This window comes from Diachasmimorpha longicaudata, chromosome 5 (assembly GCF_034640455.1).
Source record: "Diachasmimorpha longicaudata isolate KC_UGA_2023 chromosome 5, iyDiaLong2, whole genome shotgun sequence".
In the NCBI taxonomy this organism is placed as follows: domain Eukaryota; kingdom Metazoa; phylum Arthropoda; class Insecta; order Hymenoptera; family Braconidae; genus Diachasmimorpha; species Diachasmimorpha longicaudata.
Window position 1 is genome coordinate 3,055,346 of NC_087229.1, and position 25,687 is coordinate 3,081,032.

Below are 25,687 nucleotides of genomic sequence, written 5' to 3' on the forward strand. Positions count from 1 at the left end.
TACGAATTGGAGTTTCAGTTGTCGCCACTAGAGGCGCATCGATCGGTCTGAAGCGTCCATCTTCATTACTCCTGTGTTGATTCGTATACTGCCGTCTTCGTATTGGACCAGGCGTCCTTTGCGATGGAATTATCGCAATTTTCAGTGAGTGTAAAACTTCTGGAAGGAAAATTTATTCAGGGCTTTATGGGAGCGTAGGAAAGGTATTCAGGAAGTCCTTTTTTCTCCAGTCATTTTAACATTTTTTTGGTGAGGCGTGTGGATTGAAGAACAAAGGGCATTATGGGGGAACTATTTTTCCCACACGGCGCATGGAGTTTGTAGCAGAAATGGCGGTAGTAACGAGAAAACGAAGAGTTTGGAGGAGATGGTAAGTGACTACCAGCGCCATTTCTGTTCGTTTGAAATGTTTGGCCGGTTGATTGATTTTGTGCTATTGTTTGTCACAAATTAAACAAATACGGAGGATGAACGTTGGACTTATTTTTAGGTACATGAGCCGAAGCTCGTTCGACTAAGGGGAACAATAGGTCCGTCGAAATGGGTTTCAAGATGCGATAATTAAAATTGAAAAATATAAATGCTCCTGTCTCTGTCCCTATGCTTCACTGTTAAAAACGAAACGAAATTTTGTGAACAGTTGAGTATTAATTTTCATAACAGGAGTACTAGCTGCGATTGAGGGGTAAACAAATCATGAAATTTCAGATTTTACTGGAAAATTCAGTAAAGATGGGAATTTTTGAATTTATTTATTTGCATCTACAGTCTAATATGAATGTTGGGGATTAAATTACAGTGAAGTCGGAAATTTCATAATACCTTTCCAAAGTTAAGAATTTATTTACCAGAAATCTTTGGTTTTTTTATTGATTTTTAGTTATGTTGGATTTTTCCACAAAATTTTCACATTCAAGATGTTTTAAAGTTTCAGTAGAATTGCGACATGATAAAAATTTCTAGAATTTGCCCTGGAAAATTTAAACAAAAATTTGCGATATTAAGCCTGAATAAGAATACGACTTTCCTTCCATCCCCCTCTTCGTCTCTCAAGACCAGGTACAAAACTCCTCACATTAGAATGTGAGGAGGATCAGTCTCTAGACTTATACTCACTCATTTATCGATAAATAAATAGCTGTTTCGGGGAATGACAAATAAATAGAGCCATAACTTCACTTTGAATCGGATTTAATGAAACGATTGTAGAATACATTTGTTATAAAGCATTTGCAAGGGGCGTTTTTGCGTGCCTTATCCCCTATATATCACATATCAATTATTTCTCATAAATATATCATTTTTTATCTCAAATTTTTCATCTATAAAATATATCCATGACGATTGCCATATCAATCTTCAGGTTTCCATTCTCAAATTCATTTAACCCCATCTCACTTAATTTTTTGCTATTCATCTCCATGAATGTTTCGCGCATCTGCAAAAACACACGTAGGCGATTCTTTTTATGTGGAATATCATGTTCCTCGCGAGTGATATAGAGTATCGTACAGGAAAAAAAATGAACAGAAAATTGTTCTTTTAATTTGTTTCCTCGTAATTTTTGCCAACTATTATACAAAGCAGTGGACCGGCGCCTAACAGAGTCAATCGTTATACTTCGATATTAATTTATATATAATATACAACATATAATGTATTCTTAACAGCAGTGATTCGTGGTTGATCGCGCGTGGCGTAAACTCCGTAACGCATAAAGACGTGTTTAAAAAGGTCACTGAATTTTCTTTTTCTCATGATTTTTATTTTTAATACAACTTTATATTGCGCATTATCATAGTCCTCGCGTATCGCACTGGCACCGATTTATCCTTTTTTTTGTTGGGGCCAATAAGGAAGTGGTAAAGTCTATTAAGGAATGGGATTATTTGGCAGAAATCAACAAGAGGAAATGATCTGAAAAAATTGTTTAGAGACCTTTTGAATTTTATTCTAAAGCCACTGATTTGCTTTGAAAACAGTTGGGGCATCGTTTGATAGTTAGCAGCACTTGGCGAATAGAACAGACAGTACCAGACAATTACAGTTTCTTAATTATTTAACAATCTTGAAAAAAATTACCAACAGTTACAAAAGATAATTCATAGCACCGCTTATAGTAATAAAAACAGAGGCTTGAAAAAGTCTGTATTAATAAAAAATCAAAAATTTTTTTACCAACTGATTAGTGAAATTCAATAATCCCTCGATTTTAGGTCTGCCGTTATTATAGATTTACCTTCAAACGAACGATTATTATCGGAAAAGTCAATGAATTTTTCTGAAGTCCAGAAAATTCCTCATTGTGCAAATCTTTTAACAGTTCCTTATAAAAATCTCACTCGTTGTGGAGGTAAATAATGATATTTTACCACTTCCCTACCAATATCATCACGTCACTGCCACCTTACTTTAAAATCTAATTACCTCACTCCTCACCTGTTACGTATATTAAAGTGGTAACATTAGTCATTAGTTAATGTAATCGATAATTAAGTAATGTTCTTATCAGGTCGCAGCAGGATGAATCGTCACTGTGTTTATTGAAGGTTCATTTTCACGCGTGTGCGAAATTGTCAGGTATACAATAGCAATAATAAAATAATAGAAATTTGTCCCACAAAAAATTTAATATCTCTTCCTTCTTCACAATTAAATAGTTATGCAAAAGTTTTTTTTTTTTCTCAGTGCTCAAGGGCATTGTCTCCCATTCCCTTTTCTCTAAAAATACATTCATATTCTTAAAATCTCATCGATTTTCACGGTAAATGCGCACATTCATTCAGTACTGGCCAATCACTATTAAAAAATAATAATAATTTTGTTTTGTATAAATCGAGGATTTTTTTTTCACTTTTTTTTTCTTTCAATTTTTTAATATACTCTTTGAGGCCATTGGCGATTGAATGCATAAAACTCTTCGTAACTCATACAGTATAATACAAGTAACAAATTCGTGTAAAGTCAACTCTATCATGTTTTTTTTTGCACCATTTTTCATATCATTTTTTAAGAAAAAACTTCGTCTACCTACGTTGTACGATTAGGTGGTGGGATAGCGTGATTCAAAAAGGAAAACAACCATCAAAATAATTATTTCGAAAATCATAATGATCTTATCTCTCTTTATAAATGACTCATGAAATCCTAAGTGATACAACAATTATTTGTATTTAATTCTCTTTCTAATTCTTGAGATTTAACAGTGAAACGATTTTGTGCAATTTTTGGGGAATTGACAACAAATTAAGAGAGAAATTCATTTGTGCACTAGAGGGGGAATTCATTGAGGGAGCGATGCTTTAATAATCATCCAACTGTTTTTTGTACATTTTAATGACGTCAAAAAAATGTGTAGAAACAAATAGAAACACACAACATGTAAATTTTTCATCTCTCTCTTTCGAAATATATTAAATTGTAGAGTAATTTCTAGGGAGGAGGCACGATTAAGAGAATTCAACATCTCGATATAATTATTTTCTTAATCTTTTTACTATTATTTACGAAAATTGTAAATATGTAGTTGAAAAAGTGATTAATTTCATTATGCAAATTGTAACATTAGGATCGACAGATAAAGGGAAAAGGGGGGCATAAAATAGATAAGAATATTTTAACATTTGTTGGAGGAGTGAAGACAGTAAGTGAAAACAGCGGCAATAGATAAACAGTGTTCGAATGGTAAAATAGCATAAAATTACGTATAAATAGAAATGTCACTTATTTATCCATTTTTTCATCTAAGTTAGTTTGATTAAAATTAATATTTCATAACGTAAAAGGTAACTTTATGCCACGGTATCATCGTTGCTAATAATAAAAATGAAACAATTTAAGTTTTTTCTTACTATCAAGGTATATCTTTATACAATTACTTTAAAATACCTAAAATCTACTAAAATCATATCATGGTAATTCATTCTCCTTTAAAAACTATCTAATGATCATTAACCCTGGAGTGGACATCACTTCCGAGTACAACGCCGTTTAGTTTCATATACCTTTCCCTTAAAATACTAAAATCACATATATGTAAATATGAGGACTGGTACGAAGGGTTCGCGAATTTTCACGAATAATTATTATTTTGTTAATCATTTAGTGGCAATAAAAATGTGCCTCGTTGTGAGTATTTTATAAACATCAAAGGGAAATGAAATTCTTCTTTGAGGTAACCTTTTGACTCCCTTCGTTCTGTCCTGATATGTTGAAAGAGTCCCCACGATATTGATTTTTTTAATCATCTTCATTTATTGGTGCTCAGAGATTTTTTTTCTTGAATTCGGGAGAATTTCGTCTGATGAAAAAATGTGCTTAAAAATTGAGAACATTACTACTGAATTTTTAACATCATTCTTAATTCAGGAGTAATTTTTTTAACGTGAGCACATTTCACCGAGAAAATTGGGGAGCTCAGAAGGCGAAAAAATTGAAAGAAATACAGTCCACAGAACTGTGTCAAATTTCAGCGCCTGGCTAATGAGTACATTGGTAATCGATGGGGATATTACAGTAAATAGTATTACATAATTCAATTTGGTTTATGATGTAGGAGGAAATAATGCATTAATTTCATTTTTATATTTTCATGGGAAATAGAGTCTTTTTACTGCCCCAGAGTCTCGAGCTTTTCCCTGACTATTGGTCTTTGAATTATTTTCGCAAATAATTAGCGTTAGAAAAACGACGGGATTCCTCTGGTGTCTAGCTTTCCGCAGCTTCTGCTTTTCGTGCAAATTCTTAAATTTTCCCTCATGCGGTTAAATCACAGCTTAAATATTTCAACCCGTAATTATATTCTCCGTAATATTCTCCATCGTAATATTAATTACTGTAATATATTAACGTAATATCGGTAATATTACGGTTGTCACTATTTCGCCCTGCGAACCGGTGAAATTGAACGTCTTGGGAAATGTGTCCTTTATTCAAGAAAATTCTGTGCGAATACTAACTTTTTTGAGGTCTCCATTGGATGAAAAGAAATCAAAATGGCGGGTGATAATTACATTACATTCATTATGGATCCCTTTTAAAATGGTAGAGTACCGACGAACATAGTCTCGATGAGGGGTGGTGCAGGTACTAGATCCTCAACTTTCAGGTAGAATATTCGCTGATGACCCTGGATTGATAGACTTCTGAGTTCTGGTAATTTACCGAGTAGTCGTGACAAATAATTTGTCTTTCGTTGGGCCTCGGCATTGTATGTCACGTGATCGCGAAGGGATGATATTATTTTTGACTGCAGCTGTTCAACCCGGTGAGGCTCTTTGAGACCATGCCTAACTGCAAAAGACAATAAATTGAGGGATTTTAGTAATTATTTAGTCGGCCGGATGCTGAGGATATAAATTTAATCGGGTACAGCTTCTGAAAGGGGTGGAATCGGGACAAGTGGATTAAAGAATTTGATATTCTAGTGTGAGAGCTGACGATTCAATGGGAACAGATAGGCGATGTCAATAGTTAATTATGAAAGGATGTTCGATTATTCATTTTGAGAAGAGGAAAGAACTGAATGGAAAATGGGATAAGTAGAGTTTAATGAAATATTTCGCGGACATTCTCCGTCAGACGAAGATTTTTCAAAAAAAATATAAGGAATCTGTAATATAATTCAGAGGTTCCGTACGTTCGTGTTGGCTGAAACCCGTCTTGTGGAAGGAATAAAAAGGGGTTTCTATTTCCGAAGCTGAAGGTACATTATCAAGCTAAACATTTTGTCAATTTTTGTAGCGTATAACCGAGCAGTAATTCGATAAAATCAGAAAGAATGGAAAATTCACCAGAAGTGCTCATCATTTTAATAACCAATGAATTATTGGATTTATAATGAACCCCTCAGTGCAATGGTTCTCACCTCCATTGAAAAACTCGATCGTTTATTGAATTAAAAAAAATGAATTACCTGTGATAAGAGTGATAGCGCAGAGACAGGCAAACGCACTGATGTCCACATCGAGTGTGTGAAGTGCCTGACAGAATTCCATAATACCGTGCAACCAATCTCCAAAGCTTCTTTGACACTGTGCACGTGTCAATACAACTCCATTGCAAAATGTTAATCGTGCATCATCGGTTCGGGTACGATAAGCCAGCCTAAGTACAAAGAGCTCGAGACTCGCTGATTGGAAGAGTAATTCTTGATCCTCTTTAGTTAGATCAGTGAAGCCAGGAATTTTATCCGCAAAATTGCGAATGACATCGACCGATGTCATCAGGAGATTGTAGAATTGTTGAATTTTTTCCGCCTCGGTAACGGGAACTTCGTTGAGCCCGGGCTCACGATATTGTGAGTAGTCCAAATTGGCTAAATCAGGGGTTGTGTCAACGTGCGCTCGGACTAAGGCAGTTATCAGGGATATGGGCGGACTTGGTGGAGATTCTTGAGGGGATTTTGGTTTGGACGGTAGTCTACCTCGACGACCTTTCAGTGAATCTGTTCTGACGACCTATTGGTAACAGAAGACGACCAGAGAATAATTATTAGTTAATTTAATTGAACAATTATGAGAATTGGTTTTCTTCAGTTTTACGGATAATTTTTTCGTCAATTGATTTGACATTTCCCCATCAAGGGTAATAAATGGTCTGGACATTTTTATAATTTATCTGAATTATCAAATTGTTGATTGAGTCGAGTAGAGATTATTTATCAAGTTACCTCTTTAACCATGCCGACTTTGAGACACTTTTGGAATCGACAAAATTGGCATCGATTGCGCCGTCGCTTATCAACAGGACATGCCCTCTCAGCCAGACAGACGTACTTTGAGCCCTTCTGTACTGTCCTCTTGAAGAAGCCCTTACACCCTTCACAGGTCCTCACACCATAGTGTTGACAAGCGGCAGTATCTCCACAAACAGCACAGAGTTGACTGGGACTTTGTGGTGCACGATCGGTGCCTCCTGGCGACGGTATGGAAGTGAGATTTCCACTTGAACCGCTCCTTCGAGGCTTGGGCGATTCCTGATTACTGCCACTACTGCTCGAACAATGAAAATCGAAATTTAATTTTCCAAATTTGAAAAAAATTGGCGAGCAAAAGGGAAAAATTATATTTTTCGATGGGGTGAGGTAAAACACACGTGAGGTAATACAAAACAGTCGAGACAAAACGATTTGGGACATGATACATTTGATTGAGTAAATTGAGTAATTAACGAATAATCGTTAGTTGAAGTTATCTCCAAACTCAAATGTAAAATCGCTAAATCATATTTTTTTGACGGCTTCATATGACTCACTCTTCGCAAATTCTTAACAAAATAATGGTAATTTGTTTGAAAGTTATTTTTATAATGTTGCGGAGATAACGAAGATACTAAATTAATTAAATGTTGGAGACTACAGACAATTGACCAGGAGAATAGCAAATTTACCAAAAATTCTATTGTACGCACCTTGTAGAATCAGATCTCTGCAGCATTGGAGCCCGTGATCGAATGACATTGTTACCCCCGAGACTTGGAGCAGATTGTGGACCCACGAGACTTGGTGGCTGTCCGTAGGCAGTTGCCATTGGTACACTCGAATACATGTCTCGTTGATGAAGTACCGTGCTCTGTGGTAATGTAACAGCAGGATTGGACGTCGATATTGTCGAGAAATAGCCAGGTGGTGGTGGTGGTGGTGGTGGTGGAGGTGGTTGTGGTGGTGAAGAAGCTGGGGGTGGTGAACCGGGTAGATTGGCTGAGGGTGGCGGGGGCGTCAGCGTTGGTGGTATCTATTTTGGAAACAAATCATCCTCATTATCAAGAGTCACCATTGCTTAATGCGGAACGTTCGAAGCTAATCAAGCGGCCATTTTTAGTTTATCCCTAAACATACGCGAAACGGATCCTTATCTTGGTATTCTATTAGCTGATGAAGTGAACCCGCAGGTTTGACGAACATTTCATTCTTTGTGCGAAATTCTTTTATTTTTACGCTATTGAAATCCTTTCAATTTCTCCCCCCGTCATTGCCACTTGACTGTATTAATATTCCTTTAACTTACATTATGATGATGGTCGTGGCGTTGATGATGATGGTAATGATGTTGTTGGGGGTGGTGATATGGTACAGTTGTGGAAAATTCACCGGTGTAGGTTGGATCATTGCAGGCATACTGCAGTGCATCGAAACACTCGTCGTCCATTTTTATACCAAGACTCTGCAGTTCTTGACGAGTATAACGCTGATGAACTGTGTAAGTCTCTTGAAAGCTCGGTAAGGGGGTGGGACTGTTGAATAAACATTAGTCATGACAACGTACTCCAAAAATAAAATCATTCGTTGTTACATTAGTATTTAAATAGACGATATCTGGCAGAAAGATTTTTATGAATGAGCAAATAATTTTTTCCAAATTAATTTGGTAAAAACGTCTATAAACAATTAGCTAGAACAAGGACTAGCGACTTTGATAGGAGAAAGGGCATCAATGAGACATTGATTGACGATAGGTAATATAAATTTAATATGATGATGATAATATTCACCTGAGTGAGTCTGTATGAACATCGCCAGGTAACGGCCTGTGGTGTTGCATCTGCTGATGCATGGGTACGTCTTCAGAAACGTTCTGGGGATTCCCAAGCTGTAGCTCGGGGAAGGGGTCGAGCTCCTCGGGCAGATTCGCTGCATCCGTGGGGTCTGTATAAGGGGCACTTAGGAGGTCCGCAAAACTGCTACATCCGAATGGGCTCTTCAACGATAATAAAAACAGAACGTTGCTTCATAAATTGGGATTAGAGTGATGAGATGGAGTCATAAAATTCATTGTTTTCCTGACATTTAAGCTCATCGCCCTCTTGAGACATATTTTCACTATCATTAAACTCTACACCTGTTGTTATGTCACCATCAAATTTTTCTTCTACATTCTTCGCGTACTTTCTTCCTTTCAAAATATAATAGCGCTTTATGAGGGAATTGAAATAATTTATTAGGTGTAATTTTGTAACGATGAGTCGAGTGAAAATTCATTATTGCATTGATTTTTCCGGGAATGAAATACGCAAGTTATGAAATATTGTCGTGAAAGACTGTGAAAGACACTTAAAGAAGATTTCGTAAATTTTACTTTGGAATTATCTCTGCGAGGTTTTTAAAGAAATATTAAATTAAATTTCATTTAAAAATTGCCTTTCGAGGATTCCCTATCATCGTTAATCAGTAAAGATACAGATAAATATTGGATGCAGTGGTAAGGAAAGATAAGTCAAAAGACTTTCGTAATTTTTAGGTTGAGAATGTCTCCGGACATATGACCTAGAGATAAATCTCAGTTTTCTTAGCAGCCAGTTAAATTATGAAAAAAAATCTGTTGATTCTTCTTGGCGTGCTTCATTAGTTAAATAATTTGGTAGTTATAATGCAATTCACGTCAACGATTATAGTTTGGCCGACTCTCCAAATGCTCCTAATCTGAGACCATTAATTCCAGTAGAGAAAGTCAAAAGACTTTTCTCGAAAGGCATTAATTTTATTTCTTCACGAGAAGAGTCTGATAAATTTCTCTAAAATTCTTTCAAATCACTTTACTACCGAATTCCCAATACTTCATAGTGAATTGGAAGAATGACATAAGTCCTGTATGGAGGTTTTATCCAATAGAAAATTACTCCAACAATAATGAAAAAAAAAGGTTTTTCTATTTGAGGGACATTTCACAAATTCCTCCATATGCTTCCTGAATTGTTATAGGGCCAAAGGCAGGGCTGTGATACTAACAAGGACTTCCCCTTGATTTACAAAATAGTAAAAACATTATCAATGGGGGATTAAGTTTTATATCAATGAAATAATGCTAAATTTTGTAAGAGGAATTTTTCATTGGATAAAAAATGATCATATTTCCTGTTTAAATGATTAAGAGCTTTTCCATCAATTATAGGATTTTGAAAAATTACCTGGGTCTGCAGCAGAAGCATACTTGATGCGACCGTGAAGGCAGTGCCCGTGGTCGTCGTGGAGGTCGTCGTGATTGCAGTAGTTGTTGAGCCACGATCAGGGCAAGTTAGCACCGTGGGCCTCTGATGCTCGTCAGAGGCTCTGGAGTCCAATATCTGGGTCTCAAATCCCTTTTCACAGTCGTTATCGCCAGTCGGCGTATGCAATTGCCCTGCAATAACAAAAAAGACATTGTCATGAGCACATGAACCTCCACTATTTTTTCTCGTAATCTATCGATTTGGGAGAAGCAAAGAGGATCATTTATAAAACAAAATTAGCAACGAAATTGTCAACCGAATACGTCCTGTGATGATCATTGTACATTGATCCCAAGTGATAGGAAGGATTTAGTGGTCACCAGTCACTTTACTTAAAGACTAGGATTCATACGATCTCTCGAACTGTTCACTCATTAAAAATTAATTAATTCATATTTTAAAAGCCTGGGTCAACTCGCATTTTACCATTTCATTGAACCATTCATTAAATTTTAACAAATATTAGTCATATCGTTGAACGAATGGTTAAACATCTAATTTCTAAATTATTCTCTTAATTCAACCCCTTTAACCCTCGATGATTAGCTATTACATATTGGTATAGCCCATAACATTTGATTTTTTTCAACTGTGTATTGCATGACGGGAGGAATTTCTATTAAAAAATGTATATTGTGTCACAAGGTGTAGGAAGTCGAATATTATGTGTGGTATAGTTAATTTTTAAGAGTTTCTAAATTGGATTATTCGTGAGCACAGTCAACCTTTTTACCCTGCAATATATGTGTGGCCATTTGCTATTCAATTTTCTTTCCTATTCAAAAGCTATTTAAATGGAAAATTATGATCCTCTAACATTAACTCCTACACCGCAACACAACTTTCTAAGTCGGGAACAAAAATCTTGAATTTGTTAACAATTCCACTTCCCAACGACAATTTACAGTTCCAAATTGTAAATATTTAATTCTCCATTAATCGTCAATTTGGATTAATTAATTTATTAATTAATTATTTAATTAATAAGTAGATTTAATGTTTTATCAGCGTAAGTCGTAGTTTATTTGGATATTGAAGAAGTGTAATATTAGTGGCTGTTCTTGACCCACCTCCAGGTTATATTTTTTCGATCTTAAGAGACTCTTTAACTAGCAAGAATAGCCATGATTTGCAATTCCAAAATATCATGAATATTAATGGAAGGGCCTATTATTAGTATGATCGTATTCGGCTGACTTCGCGGAAGTGATTATTAATCACATATTACTTCACGAAAATTCCGAATTTATCTTCATCTCTTGCATCTCTTTAACTTCATTGCCAATACGTTGATCGATCCCACATAATTGATTATGTAATTATGCGAAGGATGAATGATTCTGGCACAAAACACGCTGTGAAGTTTTTATTAAAGATTTCCCCGGCTAGAAATAAAGGGTTTTCACATTTTCCTCTAGAAGCACTCGCTGCATCTAAGTATAATAAAATTTATATAATAAAATTTTATCCGACAAATGGTACATAGTTACAAATGATGATGATTAATTCCTGAGACTATTGCATAACTATCTAATTCTTTCGGGAATTACCGCGGAATTGACGCAATCGTACGCCCTATTGGCATTTTCGCATTTTTTTGAATTGTTGCGGTGGAGTGTGCAACATAGGTAAACAAAAATAAAATTTCAATTTACAGCCAATGGAGGAATTAATTATTTTCCTTATAAGGTGTGACGATTTTTCAATTTTAAAGAGCAGAAAGAATAATTCTGCAGAAAGCTTGAATCAAAGAGAATAAGTCTCAACTTTTTTTCAATTTACGGTTTGCTTTGAATTGTTTATCACGTTATTATTTTTCGAAAATAACTTTAGTTAGAATGGCAACTTTTTGGATTAAAATTATACGATCCTGATCCTAGAATTCTGTTTTAAAGAATGGGAATAGTGATTATGGAAATTCTAAGGAAAGTAGTAATTGATTCCTCTCTCTCGCTGCCAACATGTGGTATTCAATTTTTCGTATAATCAATGCCACGTGAAAACAGAAATGATGGCTATAGTAGAGTCACTGGTAGAATACATTTAGCAGTGAAATCAGACCAATGATATTGAGGTTGGAGACAGGAAAGGATGGAAACATACTCATGGGAACTAATGGAAATTTTCAGTATGAATGATCTCTCCATTTCTCGAAAAAAAAAATACGTACAATATTTATCATAATTTGTGCCATCCATGTCTATCATATCTGTCCCGTTCCTAATCCCGGTTCAATGCTCTATAATCAGAAGAAGATGAGCTTCTACTGGTGTCCTCTTTTTCTGTCTTCCTCTCTTCCTCCCGGATAGTCGAAGAAATCGGCCCGTGGGCGTCGAAGCGCATCAGCCACGAATAAATAAAGACGTCCCGAGAATTTTCCGTTATGTTTTTATTTCACGTAATTTTTTTTTCATTAGGTTGTGAATCTTTTGACTGAATAACCAAAATGGAAAAAAAAAAATCTAGGCAACCTTCACTTTTATGGGTCTCGCCTACTTGTCTGATCGGTTATGCGCGAGGTTCTCAGACACGAATTTCGTGTAGAGTCACACACTTTCACTGTTGAATCGTCCCTCATCAGTCGCAGCCTCCAACAATTTCTGGACTTTTCAAACTACCTTTCTAGGTGGGCAATGAAGCTTTTTTATTCGCTCCAACTTTTTTTCGAGATTTACAACTTTATTCTTTAAATCCTCCAAATTTAATATATTTTTTATGATAATTTTGCGTGTTGTGAAACTTTTTGAAGTTTCTATTTATCAATTGAGTGTATGGATTCAACTGACTTTATCCCAAGACTATAAATATGTCTAAAAGTTTGTTAAATAATTATATTCAGATTTTTTTTCGGTCTTCCTGTTCCCGAACATGTTTTCCCTCGTTTTCAAAAATATGCTGACATTGGCTTTTGACGAAATTTAGCGAAGAAATTCAGGCTTCATATTTTCCCTTCACTTTGATTTTTGTCAGCAGTGCTCCTGGAAATTGGGAAACTCGTGAAGTTTTCTATGATTGATTCTATATTAGAAAATTCATCTTCACCGTTGAGTAATGATTTCAACAGTTTCGAAATCTTCACGAGTTTTGTCATGACAAGTCCCTTCGTGATTCAATATTTTTTCCCGAAATCAATTCGAAGGGCTCTTTTCCAAGTTCTGCAAGTTTCAGTCTCTTTTTTCTACTTTTTAGACCGCCAATTTTAATCTTATATTTATGGAAGGGCTCTTCCCTCGACAGTTATTCCAAAGTGAAGTTTAACGTCTCCATATTGTTTGACGTCAACCTCAAACGTTATGACTTTTCTTCAAATGCACTTTGAGGTTTAGTCTTTTTTTTCTAAATTTATTGCTCTCAAATCGTAAACTTTGGAACTATGACACATCCGGATCTTTTACTGTCATTTAGATGATGCGGATTTGGAAATGAAAATTGCCGGCACATCATACTCTTGATTTTGCTGATTGGAAATACTATCTGATGTTTACATCAAAGTGTGAGCCAAGTGAGAGTCCCAAAAACGCTGTTCAGCGCAACTTGAAAATTGACATCTTCTTCTGAATATGACTGGTTTCACCGCAACCTTCATAGTTGTGAAAACCTGAAACTTTTACGATCATTCAGGTGTCTCGGTTATGTCTTGATTAACCTTCTCCACCTGTAGTCAATAAAAACTACTGGAGCATACCAATGGCTGTGTCCAGAAGTTCAAAGTTTTGATTGCAGCAATGCGATAATATCAACAATGTTGACATTGTATCAGGAAGAAGACATTTTTCTTTGACTTCACCTTCAGGAGCGATTCTTCTTCTGAGTTTGATTGATATCGATGGTAACTTTCGAAGTTATGAAACGTCTGTTTTTGATGATCGATTCACTACGATAGCACCACCTTCCTTCATTCAAAATTCATAAAAATATCTTGAGAAGTTGGTTTTGAAAATATTCACTTCAAAAAAATTTATCTTCAATATTGAGAAGGTTGAAGCGATCTCTGTTCAGTCAATCGATAAATTCCGTTAGTTCTCTTCTCCACTCTTCATCAACAAAATTGTTCGTGATTCCTTTAACTTCACCTCGAGAATTAATGAATCGCCCTATCAATGAGTGCTCGCGATTACTTCTTCGTTCTTCTTTGACGTTAGACGAAACTTCTGAACATTCTTCATGGAGAAGCCTCCATCATTCTGACGGGCAAGAAATTTCGAAAAAATCTCACTGAAAATTTTCTCAATCGAATGCCCACTTCATTTTGAATAATGACTCTTGCGTTCAGTAGTCTTTTCACTTTTCGTGATTAATTAAGCATTACGAGACACTTCTCCCTCATGCAATATCACTCAAACCTCATCCAAAATTCCTTAAAAGATTTTTTCTGCAATTTCTCTCCGTTCTCCCGTTGACTTTTCAAACTGCATCAACATGACAAACCAAACACCACTGGTGCCTCGTCAGTATAAGATCCTCTATATATGTAGATTCCACCCCCTTATCACTCAACAAATATGGAGGGATTGTCCCTCGGGTGATATGAAATCATTGGCATTTAGAAAAAAAAATCCAGCAATTGCCGATGGTTGGGAATTCAAGCAGTCACTGGGCATAACATCCTCTTCCACGGGCACTTAATTCCATCCAGTATTTTTAAATCCCCACCACCTCACAACGTGTCTCCTCCCTCAGGGGTTGACGATGATAATCTGTAAAACAATTAACGTCCGCTCGTCGATTCTTCTTCGATGGATTTCTTTTTTTCCACAACACGTAGATAAAAGTGATAATCAGAAAGATAAATGGAGAAGTTATTTCATCCCTCGAGCTTCGCTGGGTGCACTTAGCTTATTATATCATATCATATTACATCATGAATATTTTCATTCGTAAATTGTACAAAAGAGAAAGGAAGAGAGAGAGAGAGAGAGAGAGATAGAGATTTAAAAAATGATAATAAGTTGAAAGGGCCATAGTGTCAGGCAGTTGGAACTCTAAACGAAGTATGTTTACCCCCTTTTATCGTCCTTCATCCTCATCAGACATCTAATCAGATGGTCACGGTCTGATGACTCCATGAGCTGTAGCAATTCAACGGAGGGGCTCAGTGATTTTTTTTTTCTCTCTATTGTGTGACGAATTTGCCCGGAATTAAATGGCCACGGGGGTTCCAAGATGCTCGACGATGCTAGGGTTGGTTGAGCTCGGTGGTGGGGATATATGTTTGGCCCATTAGAGGCGAAATAAAACCACCAGCCAACATCACTTTGCCACCTCCACTACGACATTCAGAGCATAGCCACGCCCATACACGTGGCCTGCGCACGTGTAGCCGCTCCTTCCCACCGTGGTTGGTCGAAGTTTTTTTTTCTTTTTTAAGAATTGTTTCAGATATGCCGTTCAGGGGAGCAGGTGGATTCGTACTTTTTTTTTTCACTCGGTGGGAATTATTTTGAAGTGAGAAAATTATTTTTCAATCTGATTTTCAGGTGTGTTCGATCCTCGATAAATTTATTTTTTATCATTTTTCCTGTCTATATTTTTTGTGAGACAAGGAACTACCAGGAACTACCAGTTGCAACGAACAAATTATCCGTTAGTGCGATAAAAAAGTAGAGGAAAAATTGAATTGTTCGTCTGGTGGAATTTTTAGAAATTGTAATTTTTTTGGACGGAATATTATTTTTGAAGGAAATGTGCAACATTTTTATTCCTTTTTATTGTACGGCACTTATTGCGTATGACACCTTTTTCATTCCGGTATTCCCACGGTCATCCATCCAGTTAGTGATCGGGCTCAATGCTTCACTTTCCATAGCTCAGACTTCCTGCCGTGACAGTGCGCTAACCCCAATACGATCGATTCCAACGATTTCTTTTTAGAATCTTCAATGCGAGGAAGATTATTGGAAGTATTGTTTCTTCTCAATCATTCTCTGAGATCAATTCCCCATTTCGTTATTACTAGACCCATTCCTCCAATTTCCTTATTTTGTAAAAATGATCTTTCAGTTCTTCACAGATTCTCCGATTTTTCACAATATTTCCTTAAGATAAATTCTTCTTGTCTCTTAAATAAAACCGATATTATTCAGCAACAGAGAGTCCCTATTGTGTCCTTTCAACAATTCATTTCAACCGTACCATTGTTGTATTCACTCCGAGGGTGACTAGTAAAAAAACAAAAATATCATTCTAAACCGGTGAACTAAAATAATCCCCGAGCTTTATCATAACTTTCATGAGCAACAATAACTCAAACTATAAGACAAAACATTTGTCTAATCTCACACCGAACTTTCCGAAATATTTCCTCAATAATCGATTTCAAATTTATAATTATATTTCCATAAATCTTCATGACCCAGCAGAATCAATTATCACCCAGTTAACTCAACGTACCAATTAACGAAAACTACAAATTTCCTTCTCCCTAATTTTCTGAAAAATATTCTCCTAAATATAATTATCGACAATAACATAATTTTTCTTCCACTCCCCTATCCCTCAATGATGATGATTTGACGATTATTAATGTCATCGGCCCATTATCCCTGTCAATTTACAATAGTACTCCTGACATTCCAAAACACGGCAACAAAGGAATAATGCTTCATTCAAAAATCGATTTAAAATCTCCATAGAAAATCTCAGTTGGAAAAAAATAGTAGATAAACCTCTGAGGGAAGAGACTCGGCTCTCTCGGGGCGACGCGGATATGTAGGCCCGTGCCCTCTGACCTCAGCGTAGGTTAGTTACGATATTGTACTACCGTGAGAGTCTCTTACTCGCCTTACAGCTCTGTGACTAGCGCGTACACTTCACTTCTCTTCGCCTGCTATAGGTTACGCTGTTTCGCCTCTCTGTCCCATTCCCTCTCTCGCAGATCCAACAGCCTCCACAACTCAGTACATTACACCTGGTGTATCCGAACAACTTCTATGCTCAGTACCCCATTTGCCTATGCTCGTCTCTGTTTTTTCAACGTGTAAATTAATTCCTGGGGTCGAGAGATATTCAAATGATTAATTAGAAATCGTCACTGATTTCGGCCCGGCCTCTTTCATTAATTAATTGGAAATTTTCACGACATCGAGACCGCAGGCCATTTCTTACCGACAAATTTCTTCTTCATCGAGGCAATCGTTTATGTTAATAATATTTGCAGATAAATAAGTGCTCATATACGGCATTTTGTCCAAAACTATTGTCTTGCTATTTCATTACTAAGAGACCCCCAAATGGTGATTTTGCACATCATTTCCTTCGCTCATATATAATTCATTATTTGCTTAATTTGGATAAATTCGCTAAAATTAATGAAAATTAATTATTCCTGGGTGAAAAGTTGACTAATCTCGCTGGGAATAAACGAACCATTAATGAGAGAACCTTTTCGATTAATGCAGGAGACAATAACACTGACTAATGAATTTTATTAGTGGAATTGTCGTCTGCAGTTACAGAAAAAAATCTCGTAATTTCTTCTGTTCTCATAATTAATAAGTGCGTAATTCCCTAATTGCATAAATAGCTGGGCCTTCAGACGCGAAAATGTGTCAGTGTTTTATCAAACAAATGGGTTATCAAATATCAATTATATTATGACGCCGAACAAGTCGACAGTCTCGATTTAATTCGAGGGCATTCCTGGGTCGGTTATAGATAGAATTTGGTCTCAGGTTGAATTCATTCGTTTTCTTTGGGGAATCGTCGAGACGTCGAACCTGTAACTACCTGAATATACACATTATTTTAGGAATGTTTTTTTATTCAGGTTGAGTCTTATTGCAGGTGATACACTGTCCTTCAGATGATTTTAGAATCGGCACTCAGGGTTATGAGTGGCACGTTTTGATGATACATGTTTTAGTCCCTCGGGTGATACGAAACCTCAGAACGATGATCGATTGCTTTGTTGTGACGCGGGATCAAATGGACCGTTATGTAGAAATCTGGGGTTCAATTAACGGTTGAGGTGGATTCTATTGGGGTGGATGACAATGAGCAGGGCTCAGGGCTCATTTCCTTAATGAGAAAATTTAATGAAGTGGAAATTGTTCTCTTTATGGATGGAATTTTTCATTGGCAAAGGCAACCAATTAAGGAAATTCATCGTACAATGAAAATCATCTCGGAATTATCTAATGAGCAGTAATTACTGATTCATTTTTCTCTTCAAGATTCTAAATATTATTACTCATAATATTGCAAGAAACGGATCTAGAGGGAGATAGGTAAAAAAATAATCTCGTGTCACATTATGATGAGCGAATTATCGATCTCATAAGATTATATAGAATCATTTTCACCACAAGACCGAAAAAAATTGATAACCGATTGATTGATTTTCATTGAAATATCTCCCTTGAAACCTCTATTCTCTTTACATTTGAAATCCACTTGAATAATCCGAAAGAAAAAAAAATAAAGTTTTTCTTCTATTTTCTCAACGTCAACCTCGAACTATTTAAATCCCTAAAATGCAACAGAAATAGCGGTAAAAAGATAAGGAACAAAGGATTTGTCCTATATATTGCTAATAAAATTGAGTATGTGGCAAGGTGTACAGGTCGATATAACGAAGGCATCTGACCTGGGCTATTAGCGGAGTCCAGTTGCGGAGGTGGACTTCATACAGAGGTTGAATAAAGACTCCAGTGAGATGGTGATCACGTGGTATCAACCAGTGCCACCCGCTCCATACTTTACAGTACATATAATGTAAAATGAGAGGAGAAATAGGTATATGCATATAGCGCATACCGGTTTACCGTAACGCCAACCTGTTCTTCTATCAGTTTTCGAGGCGTGGGGTAACAAACTGTGTACAATTATACTTTATGAAAATTAACCGAAAGGATATCTATGCAACCTGACTTTAAATATTGGCTACTTATTCATTTTAAATTGTGAAAACTGGTTTTTCGTACTGTGTCTTACCAATTCAGATTACCCCCACTATTGCTATTTATCTACCCCTGTCACCAAGGCAATAACGAGAATTTCAGTGAAGTCATAATTCATGATCCGGGGATTTTCAAAGCATTAACGGGTTTTAATCGGGCTTCATCTCATTTCCTTGTTGCAATGGCTATTTTTTTTTTCCGGGGATTTGACACTTTCGTAACTGAAATGCACGACCCAGTGATACACCGTCGGTTTTTTTCACATTTCACGAAAAAAATTTAACCGTCATTGTCATGAGCTGGACATTGAATAGGACTTCGGTAGAATTGAAATAAATTTGTGAGTTTTAACTGAAAATTTTCGATTTTTTCTTCACTATTTTGGATTCCCCATAATTTTAACGAAATAATCGAACTCAAAAATCAAATAATAAGAAAAACAGTTAAATATCACAGGTTTTAAGGCTCAGATGTCCTGAAATTTGAGTGCGGTAACAATTTAGGAAATTTGACACGGGAAATCGAAACGATAATTTTTTTTAAATATACAATCAATGAAGTAAGAATCACGATAATAATTTGTGTTAGTGTTGCTACCTTCACATATAGAGAAAAAATTTCACGGAAAATTACGTGACAAAACGTAAAAGTGATGCAAATGCTCTTACGGGAATAGTTACGTAAAAGGTCTGACAAAAATCTAAAATGAAAAATAAATCGTTTACAAATTATTTCCTGACAAATATGCCGGTATAACTGCCTTTTATCAATAAATAAATAAAAGATCGTACGATGCATGCCATTGCCCTAGCGCTAAAAACTATATAATTCCTCAATTTGTCACCAATTTGTTCGTCTGTTTCACCATTTTTTCATTCAGATATTATATTTATTACTATCAATATTATTGGTAATAACCTTAACCGAAGATAGGATTATTATTCTTAATTACACTTATCAATAATAATTTCATCTTTATTATTAGTGAGTTTTTATCAAGAATATTGTCCGTAGCTCGATATCTCATAAATTGTATTGGTCTAGTGAAATTTATCGATCCCCCGATCGCTTTATGTAACTCAGATCTAAATCAACTGTCAATTAAAACTTAATAAAATATAGTTACACTCAATAAACACTCTCAATCTTAACGGTTTTAATACGGCAATTGAATCTTATAAAAGCAAAAGTACATCGAGCGACTATCTGCTGGTTATCCCTGGGAATAACTGGCAATAATAAAAATCGACTAATGTCCCTTGAAATTTTCATTAAGAAATTCACCAACTCTATAATTTCCTCATGCTAATTAAATTTCAATAAACTGACAATTATATATTCTTTGTAGATGAATACAGTAATAGTTGCTGATGAATTAGAAATTTGCTTCCCCGCAGTTAATTCTAATTATACATTTTTTTACTTTTGTTTATTTTACTTCGGGTTATAGAACTATCATCAAGAGAAATGTGATCAAAATTTTATGCATTATTTTGTTCTGGTGCATAATTCGAGAACGAAACTCTCTCAAGACTCGAATTCATTCCTGTTCTAAAAAGAAAAATATTCACTGTAAGTCAATAACTATCGCTATCTCGCAAAACTGTCACGTTTATTCCCCATTAGTTCACAGCTGTCTTACGCGGGAAATTAGAATTTAGGATTCACTTAATCTTATGACTTTCAAATTTTCCGTTACGATTACAGCGGTCTGGAAGGCGCGTTGGCACTCGTTAAATAAAAAGCTCATGACGGTATTACGTAACTTTATTAATACGGTATCGGAAGATATTTCTGAGCCCCCATTTAATAACGATTATTTCTGATAATCACACATACAATGTGCTGTCATCAATCCTGTTAATTACACCGCTAGCACTCTTTTTATAACTAATTGTTCTCGTTAAAAAATCAATTTCTGGAAAAATGTTCAATTTATTGAATCGATCTGCATAAAGGATTCAATTGTTATTAGTGTTAACGATTAAATTCCATTTCCCCTTATAGAAAATATGTGGCAAAAATACCGAAAAATATTTTTATATTTTATATACAAAATCAATAAATTTTTGATTCTCCCCTTTCAATAATTTCCACTAGCAAACCATGAGATTCCCCTCACATTTTTTTCCGTCAGCTATTTATCTTCGTCAAAGAAGATACTGAGAAAACAAATTTCCATAAAAAATCATTGTGAAATTTTCCGAAATACCTAACGAAAAAACTGAAAGCGTTCTGTTCTGCTCCAAAAATTTTCTACATGTGGCACTCCAATGTTCAACGCTCATATGCTACACTTTTTTGTGCATTCTTATTAACTCCTGTTATTCCCCCGACAATGTACGTGCGTAGAAATTTCTTTCGTCATTGACAGGAGTTCGTGATTTCTATTGACACGTTCCACTACTTAGTCAAGTAAATGTTTTCTCCGTACGAGTATAATCCCCCCGACCTCCTCCCCGCCTTCCCCACCCCCTCGGAAATCCCAAGAGATCTAACAGTGCGGCCTGACGATTGACTTTGTCGAGACCCTGAAGAAGCTAAACTAATCAGCGAAATGTCACACCACTGACAATTCAATCAACACTACATCAACATTTCTGCAATATTCCCTGAATCAAATTCATCAGTATAGAACTAAACAATACCATCAATTATCAATTCACTTGATAATCCTCCTGTCTTCAACATGAGAATAACGTTATGGAAAACTGTTACCTCATAGACAAATCAAACGACCAATCATACGCTCATTTTGAACATCAAATCAATGATTAGATAAATTCTTGGAATATTTCGCATTTAAAATTAAAATATGATTAGAGTTGTGGGGGGGGGGGTGAGGTGAGGATTTCCCGGTACCTCATATTTTCCTATCTAAGACATCACACATTATTGAAGTTCGTCCGAGTCGAACTATCTCGACAACGCGTGAAACTAATTTCTCATTAGTCACCAAAATCGCCCCATTTGTTCATACTCAACGCGGGAAATTTAAATACTGCGCACGGAGGGCGCGATTTCGTGGCAATAAGGCCGACGTGAAACATATTTGTTTTATCGGTTTTTGTTTGTCGGTAGACAGAACAAAATCGATTTTTCAAGCAATATATTGAGCTGCGGGTAGATGTGAGAGCCACCAAGTGGTCTCCAATCTAACTACTCTCGTAGTTCAGCGTTGACGACTTGCCATCACCATTGCAATGGAGAATTAACCATCCAGTTGATAATCCTCCTCTGACCCCAGCATAAATTCCGCGCAAAAGAGAACAATCACCTAAAAATAATTACCGACCACCTTTCCCGCTGCTTACAAACCTCCCGGTAAAATGCCACTGAGCTAATGGTGCCCTTCCTCCACCCAGTGCCCTTGAAATTGTCCATGTAAATCTCGAAGAATAGCCAATACCAGCGACAAGATGGTTTTTAAAAAAAGCCGAGTGCTGTAGGTCAGTCACGAAGGTGAGATATCGTTCGTTAATAAATACCGGGTGATGGGCTTGGTTTTACCAGTATTCAGCCCTGTTTTCGTAGTCTCTATCGAGCGATCACCTTTAAGCAAAAGCACTGAGAGAGATAACGAAACGATAGAGGGAAATGGTGGAATCAGCGAAGTGAGGTGAAGGAGAGAGAGAGAGAGAGAGTGAGAGAAAGAGAGAAATTCGGCCTTGTCGTCGTCGCGTCGTGGACGTAAACGTCCTACCGGGTTGACCCAGCTCCGAGTTATTTCACCCACCCCCACCTCATTCCGCAGTCACCTGGCTGGCGCGCTATGACGTCGTGCCCTCAGCAGTGACGTCATGGTTGTGCCGCAGTTCCGTTCATCGATCGTTTCTTCACCTCCCCCACCCATTTTTCACCGTCTATATCCAACCCCCTCTGTATTCTCGGCCACGAGTACATATGAACTCTTCGCTCGTCCTACCCCACCACCCCACACCCTCCCATTTTGTTCGCGGAAAATAATAACAGAACAGAACAAAATGGTGAAAAATTTATGCAACGATTTATGTAGATATTGCTTCCGGGTGTTTTTGCCTTCTCCTCCTCCTCCTCCTCCACCCCCCCCTCCCTATCGATTGGTTTTTTTATTCTTTATCGTTATCCACCTTTGTGCCCTTACTTCCGCCTTGGTATTTTATTTAGATGAGCGTACCCTTGAACAAATGTGTCACATCAGGTGGATAATGAAGAGGATCGATTAGCCTCTTCTGTTTATGGTGGATTTATATCGTTGAAGGGAATACGAGGGATTGGTCGGGTAATGTCAGCAAATTGTGGGAAATGTTAAGGTGAATTTTTATCGCAGGGACTTTTTTCTTCATCGAAGATGAAAAACAATTCAGGGGAAATTGTGGAGAGAATTTTTTCGAACTTCCGGATGCATTTTTCTATCGATCAGTACTAATTTCGTTGAGGCGTCGAATAAAAAAAGTATTTTTTTATTCGCTGATAAATAATGGTCAATTATCCACGAAGTTCATGTTTTTCTAACACTTGTAGTGAAAAGGTTGAATTCACTGGTAAATGCCATTTGTTGTAATCCCTTGATCGCATAATATTCAACATTATCATGGAATACGATTTTCTCATCGTCGAAAATACGCAGTTGAGTCGTGATTACTCCCTCATCCCATTTTCCCTCCCTCAGTAATCATTCTAAAATTGATTCACTCAATCGTTTTGATACAAATCTCATTTTCTCCCATGGTACAATGTAAAAAAATAGGTACATTTCTCTTTGTGATACAAATTGTGTAACACATTTTGATAGACAATGGTTAAATTTTCTTGCACGATCATCCTTTCAAATAGTGCCTCTTGCATATAAAAGCCTTCAACATACCAATAATTCGCTTTCCATCCGGATGAATCGTTCTCCACCCCTTCAATGAACTCACGCCCACGACAACGGTGCACAACAAAACACAACGAAGGAGAGGAAATTCCTAGCTGTGTACAAGGAGTTGGGAGAGAGTGCATAGCACACTCGCCTCATTTCTGCACAAAGGGAAGTTGAAGAAAGAAAGAGAGAGGGAAGGTGAGACCAGGGGAACTCGATCATGCTCAACCGTGCGGATCTGCCGAGAGTGTTGTTGAGTAGTAGTGTAGTTGGCTGCGACGAGGATTACATTTAATATCTTCATTTTTTTTTTTCCACATTTTCCAGCCTCTCCAGTTGCATCGTTTTATCCTGGCGATCCTCGTGGGCGAGTTACGTACGATATTACGCCTTTAAGAATTTCATTCCTTTGTTCAGTCAACAGCGTATCTATTGCCGATAAAAATCCCATTCAATCCCTAATTTACATCGTTTTCAGACAGGGAGAGATGATTGCTCTGGTGATGGGGAAGAATGAGAGTTGGGCGCCGCATTTTATGGAGATAATTTCCCGAAAATCTGTGGGAATAATCGATCTGGGAAAATGTCGCAATAAATTTCATTTCAACAGTGTGAAATGTGTGATACAGAGCATCTTCCGATTTTTTTCATGTCGACTGTTTCGTACGAATTGTGCGAGAAAACGTGGCCCGAACTGCCGGGAGGAGGGGTTTTCCCCGTAACTGGTCAGACCTCGCGATCCTTCGTGAACGTTGAGGATATGGAAGGAGATGGGTGATAATAGGGCCGTGAGGAACTTACTCTGTTCCGCAAGTAGGATATTGCGATTAAAAACATTTTTGCACGGCCGAGTGTTGAACAATATCCTTTGTTATTAGCGGTGTATCAAACTTGGTGACGAAATTTATTATTCAGTTTGTAAACACTCAATTATAGACTTCACCATCTGTATTATCAAAATTGTCAATTGATTACGTAAGAAAATTTTTAAAAAATATCATTAATCAGTCTCATTTTGCTGAGGGAACGAATCGCGAAATGAGTCTCAAAATTCCGGGTATTTCTTCCCCCTATTGATTGGTTTTGAATTTAAACGTTCGATGGGTGCGAGAAACTCTTTTTGGTTCATTAAAAATTACTTTTCTGTACAGCGTGTTAAAAATAACGAGCACAAACCCGGTCTAATGTGCAGCAACATTGCTGAAGCTTTTTTAAGCTTTTTCCACGTTTTTTCGCCGGTCCGTTTGGCTAAATTGATTTTCGCACAGGATTTCTCCCTCATCAAAGCAACCTCACCCTATCAATAAAATTCCAGTGCAACGAAATTAACTTCATCCCCCATCCCCCGGAAACTGAAAAAAGTCCACCCTAGCTCTTTAGAAGAATTCACCAAGCTGATTTTAGAATCGGTGAAAATTGTTTAAAGAAAAGTTTCACCTCCATCTCGAAAAACGGGGTCGCGTGCTTGAAATATATAACCGAATGAAATGAAGTGAGACACTGATATTGAATTTTCCCAGCTGTACCGAGATTCTACTGTTGTAGAGAGGAATAGCATAACACGTATTGTACGAGTGAGACGGAGTCAGTCGGGTCGCGCGCGGCCCCGAAATAGCGTAGCGCATACGTCCTTGACGGAGGTTATGACGTCCTAGGGTAACGGCTCGATAACGGGCGGGGGGTGGAGCTGTGACGTAAGCGTTGGACATTGCCACCGCGGTGTCTGCTGTGCCCCGGAGGGATAGCTACCACTTCCCTTATTGCCAACCACCCACTCCACCTCCATCATACCCCTCCCCGGAAGCTCTCAGCTGTTCTCCCACGCACGTTTTTGAACCGCTGCACGTTTTCCATATTTATGCCACCCCCTCTTGGTTCGCCAATTTAGCGGAGAAATAACGAAACAAATTATGCGATAAGAAGTCGCTCGGTCGAGCAAAGGGAATGCGTCGAAAACATTTTT

The 25,687-nt window shown here is 37.0% G+C and overlaps 1 protein-coding gene and 1 long non-coding RNA gene across 5 annotated transcripts in view; one reads left to right on the forward strand and one right to left on the reverse strand.

The window, feature by feature from the left end:
* The first annotated feature begins 38 nt into the window (after positions 1–38).
* Positions 39–9,957, forward strand: LOC135162855 (uncharacterized). The gene is made up of 3 exons (XR_010299026.1): positions 39–370; positions 491–639; positions 9,888–9,957. It is a non-coding gene; the product is annotated as an uncharacterized LOC135162855 (long non-coding RNA).
* The window catches only part of LOC135162848 (probable nuclear hormone receptor HR38), a 31,594-nt gene continuing 6,964 nt past the window's right edge, over positions 1,058–25,687 (reverse strand). Inside the window, exons 1-8 of one of the 4 annotated variants that reach the window (XM_064121759.1) lie at positions 12,155–13,248; positions 9,904–10,115; positions 8,491–8,696; positions 8,007–8,232; positions 7,411–7,733; positions 6,671–6,992; positions 5,915–6,458; positions 1,059–5,292 (exon numbers count right to left, since the gene is read on the reverse strand). In XM_064121759.1, the coding sequence (XP_063977829.1) occupies positions 5,036–5,292; positions 5,915–6,458; positions 6,671–6,992; positions 7,411–7,733; positions 8,007–8,232; positions 8,491–8,696; positions 9,904–10,115; positions 12,155–12,191 (2,127 nt within the window). In that variant the 5' untranslated portion in view covers positions 12,192–13,248 and the 3' untranslated portion in view covers positions 1,059–5,035. Of the gene's footprint in view, positions 5,293–5,914; positions 6,459–6,670; positions 6,993–7,410; positions 7,734–8,006; positions 8,233–8,490; positions 8,697–9,903; positions 10,116–12,154; positions 13,249–25,687 lie in introns of those variants that run through there. The other 3 variants (XM_064121756.1, XM_064121758.1, XM_064121757.1) reach the window with 3 other exon arrangements.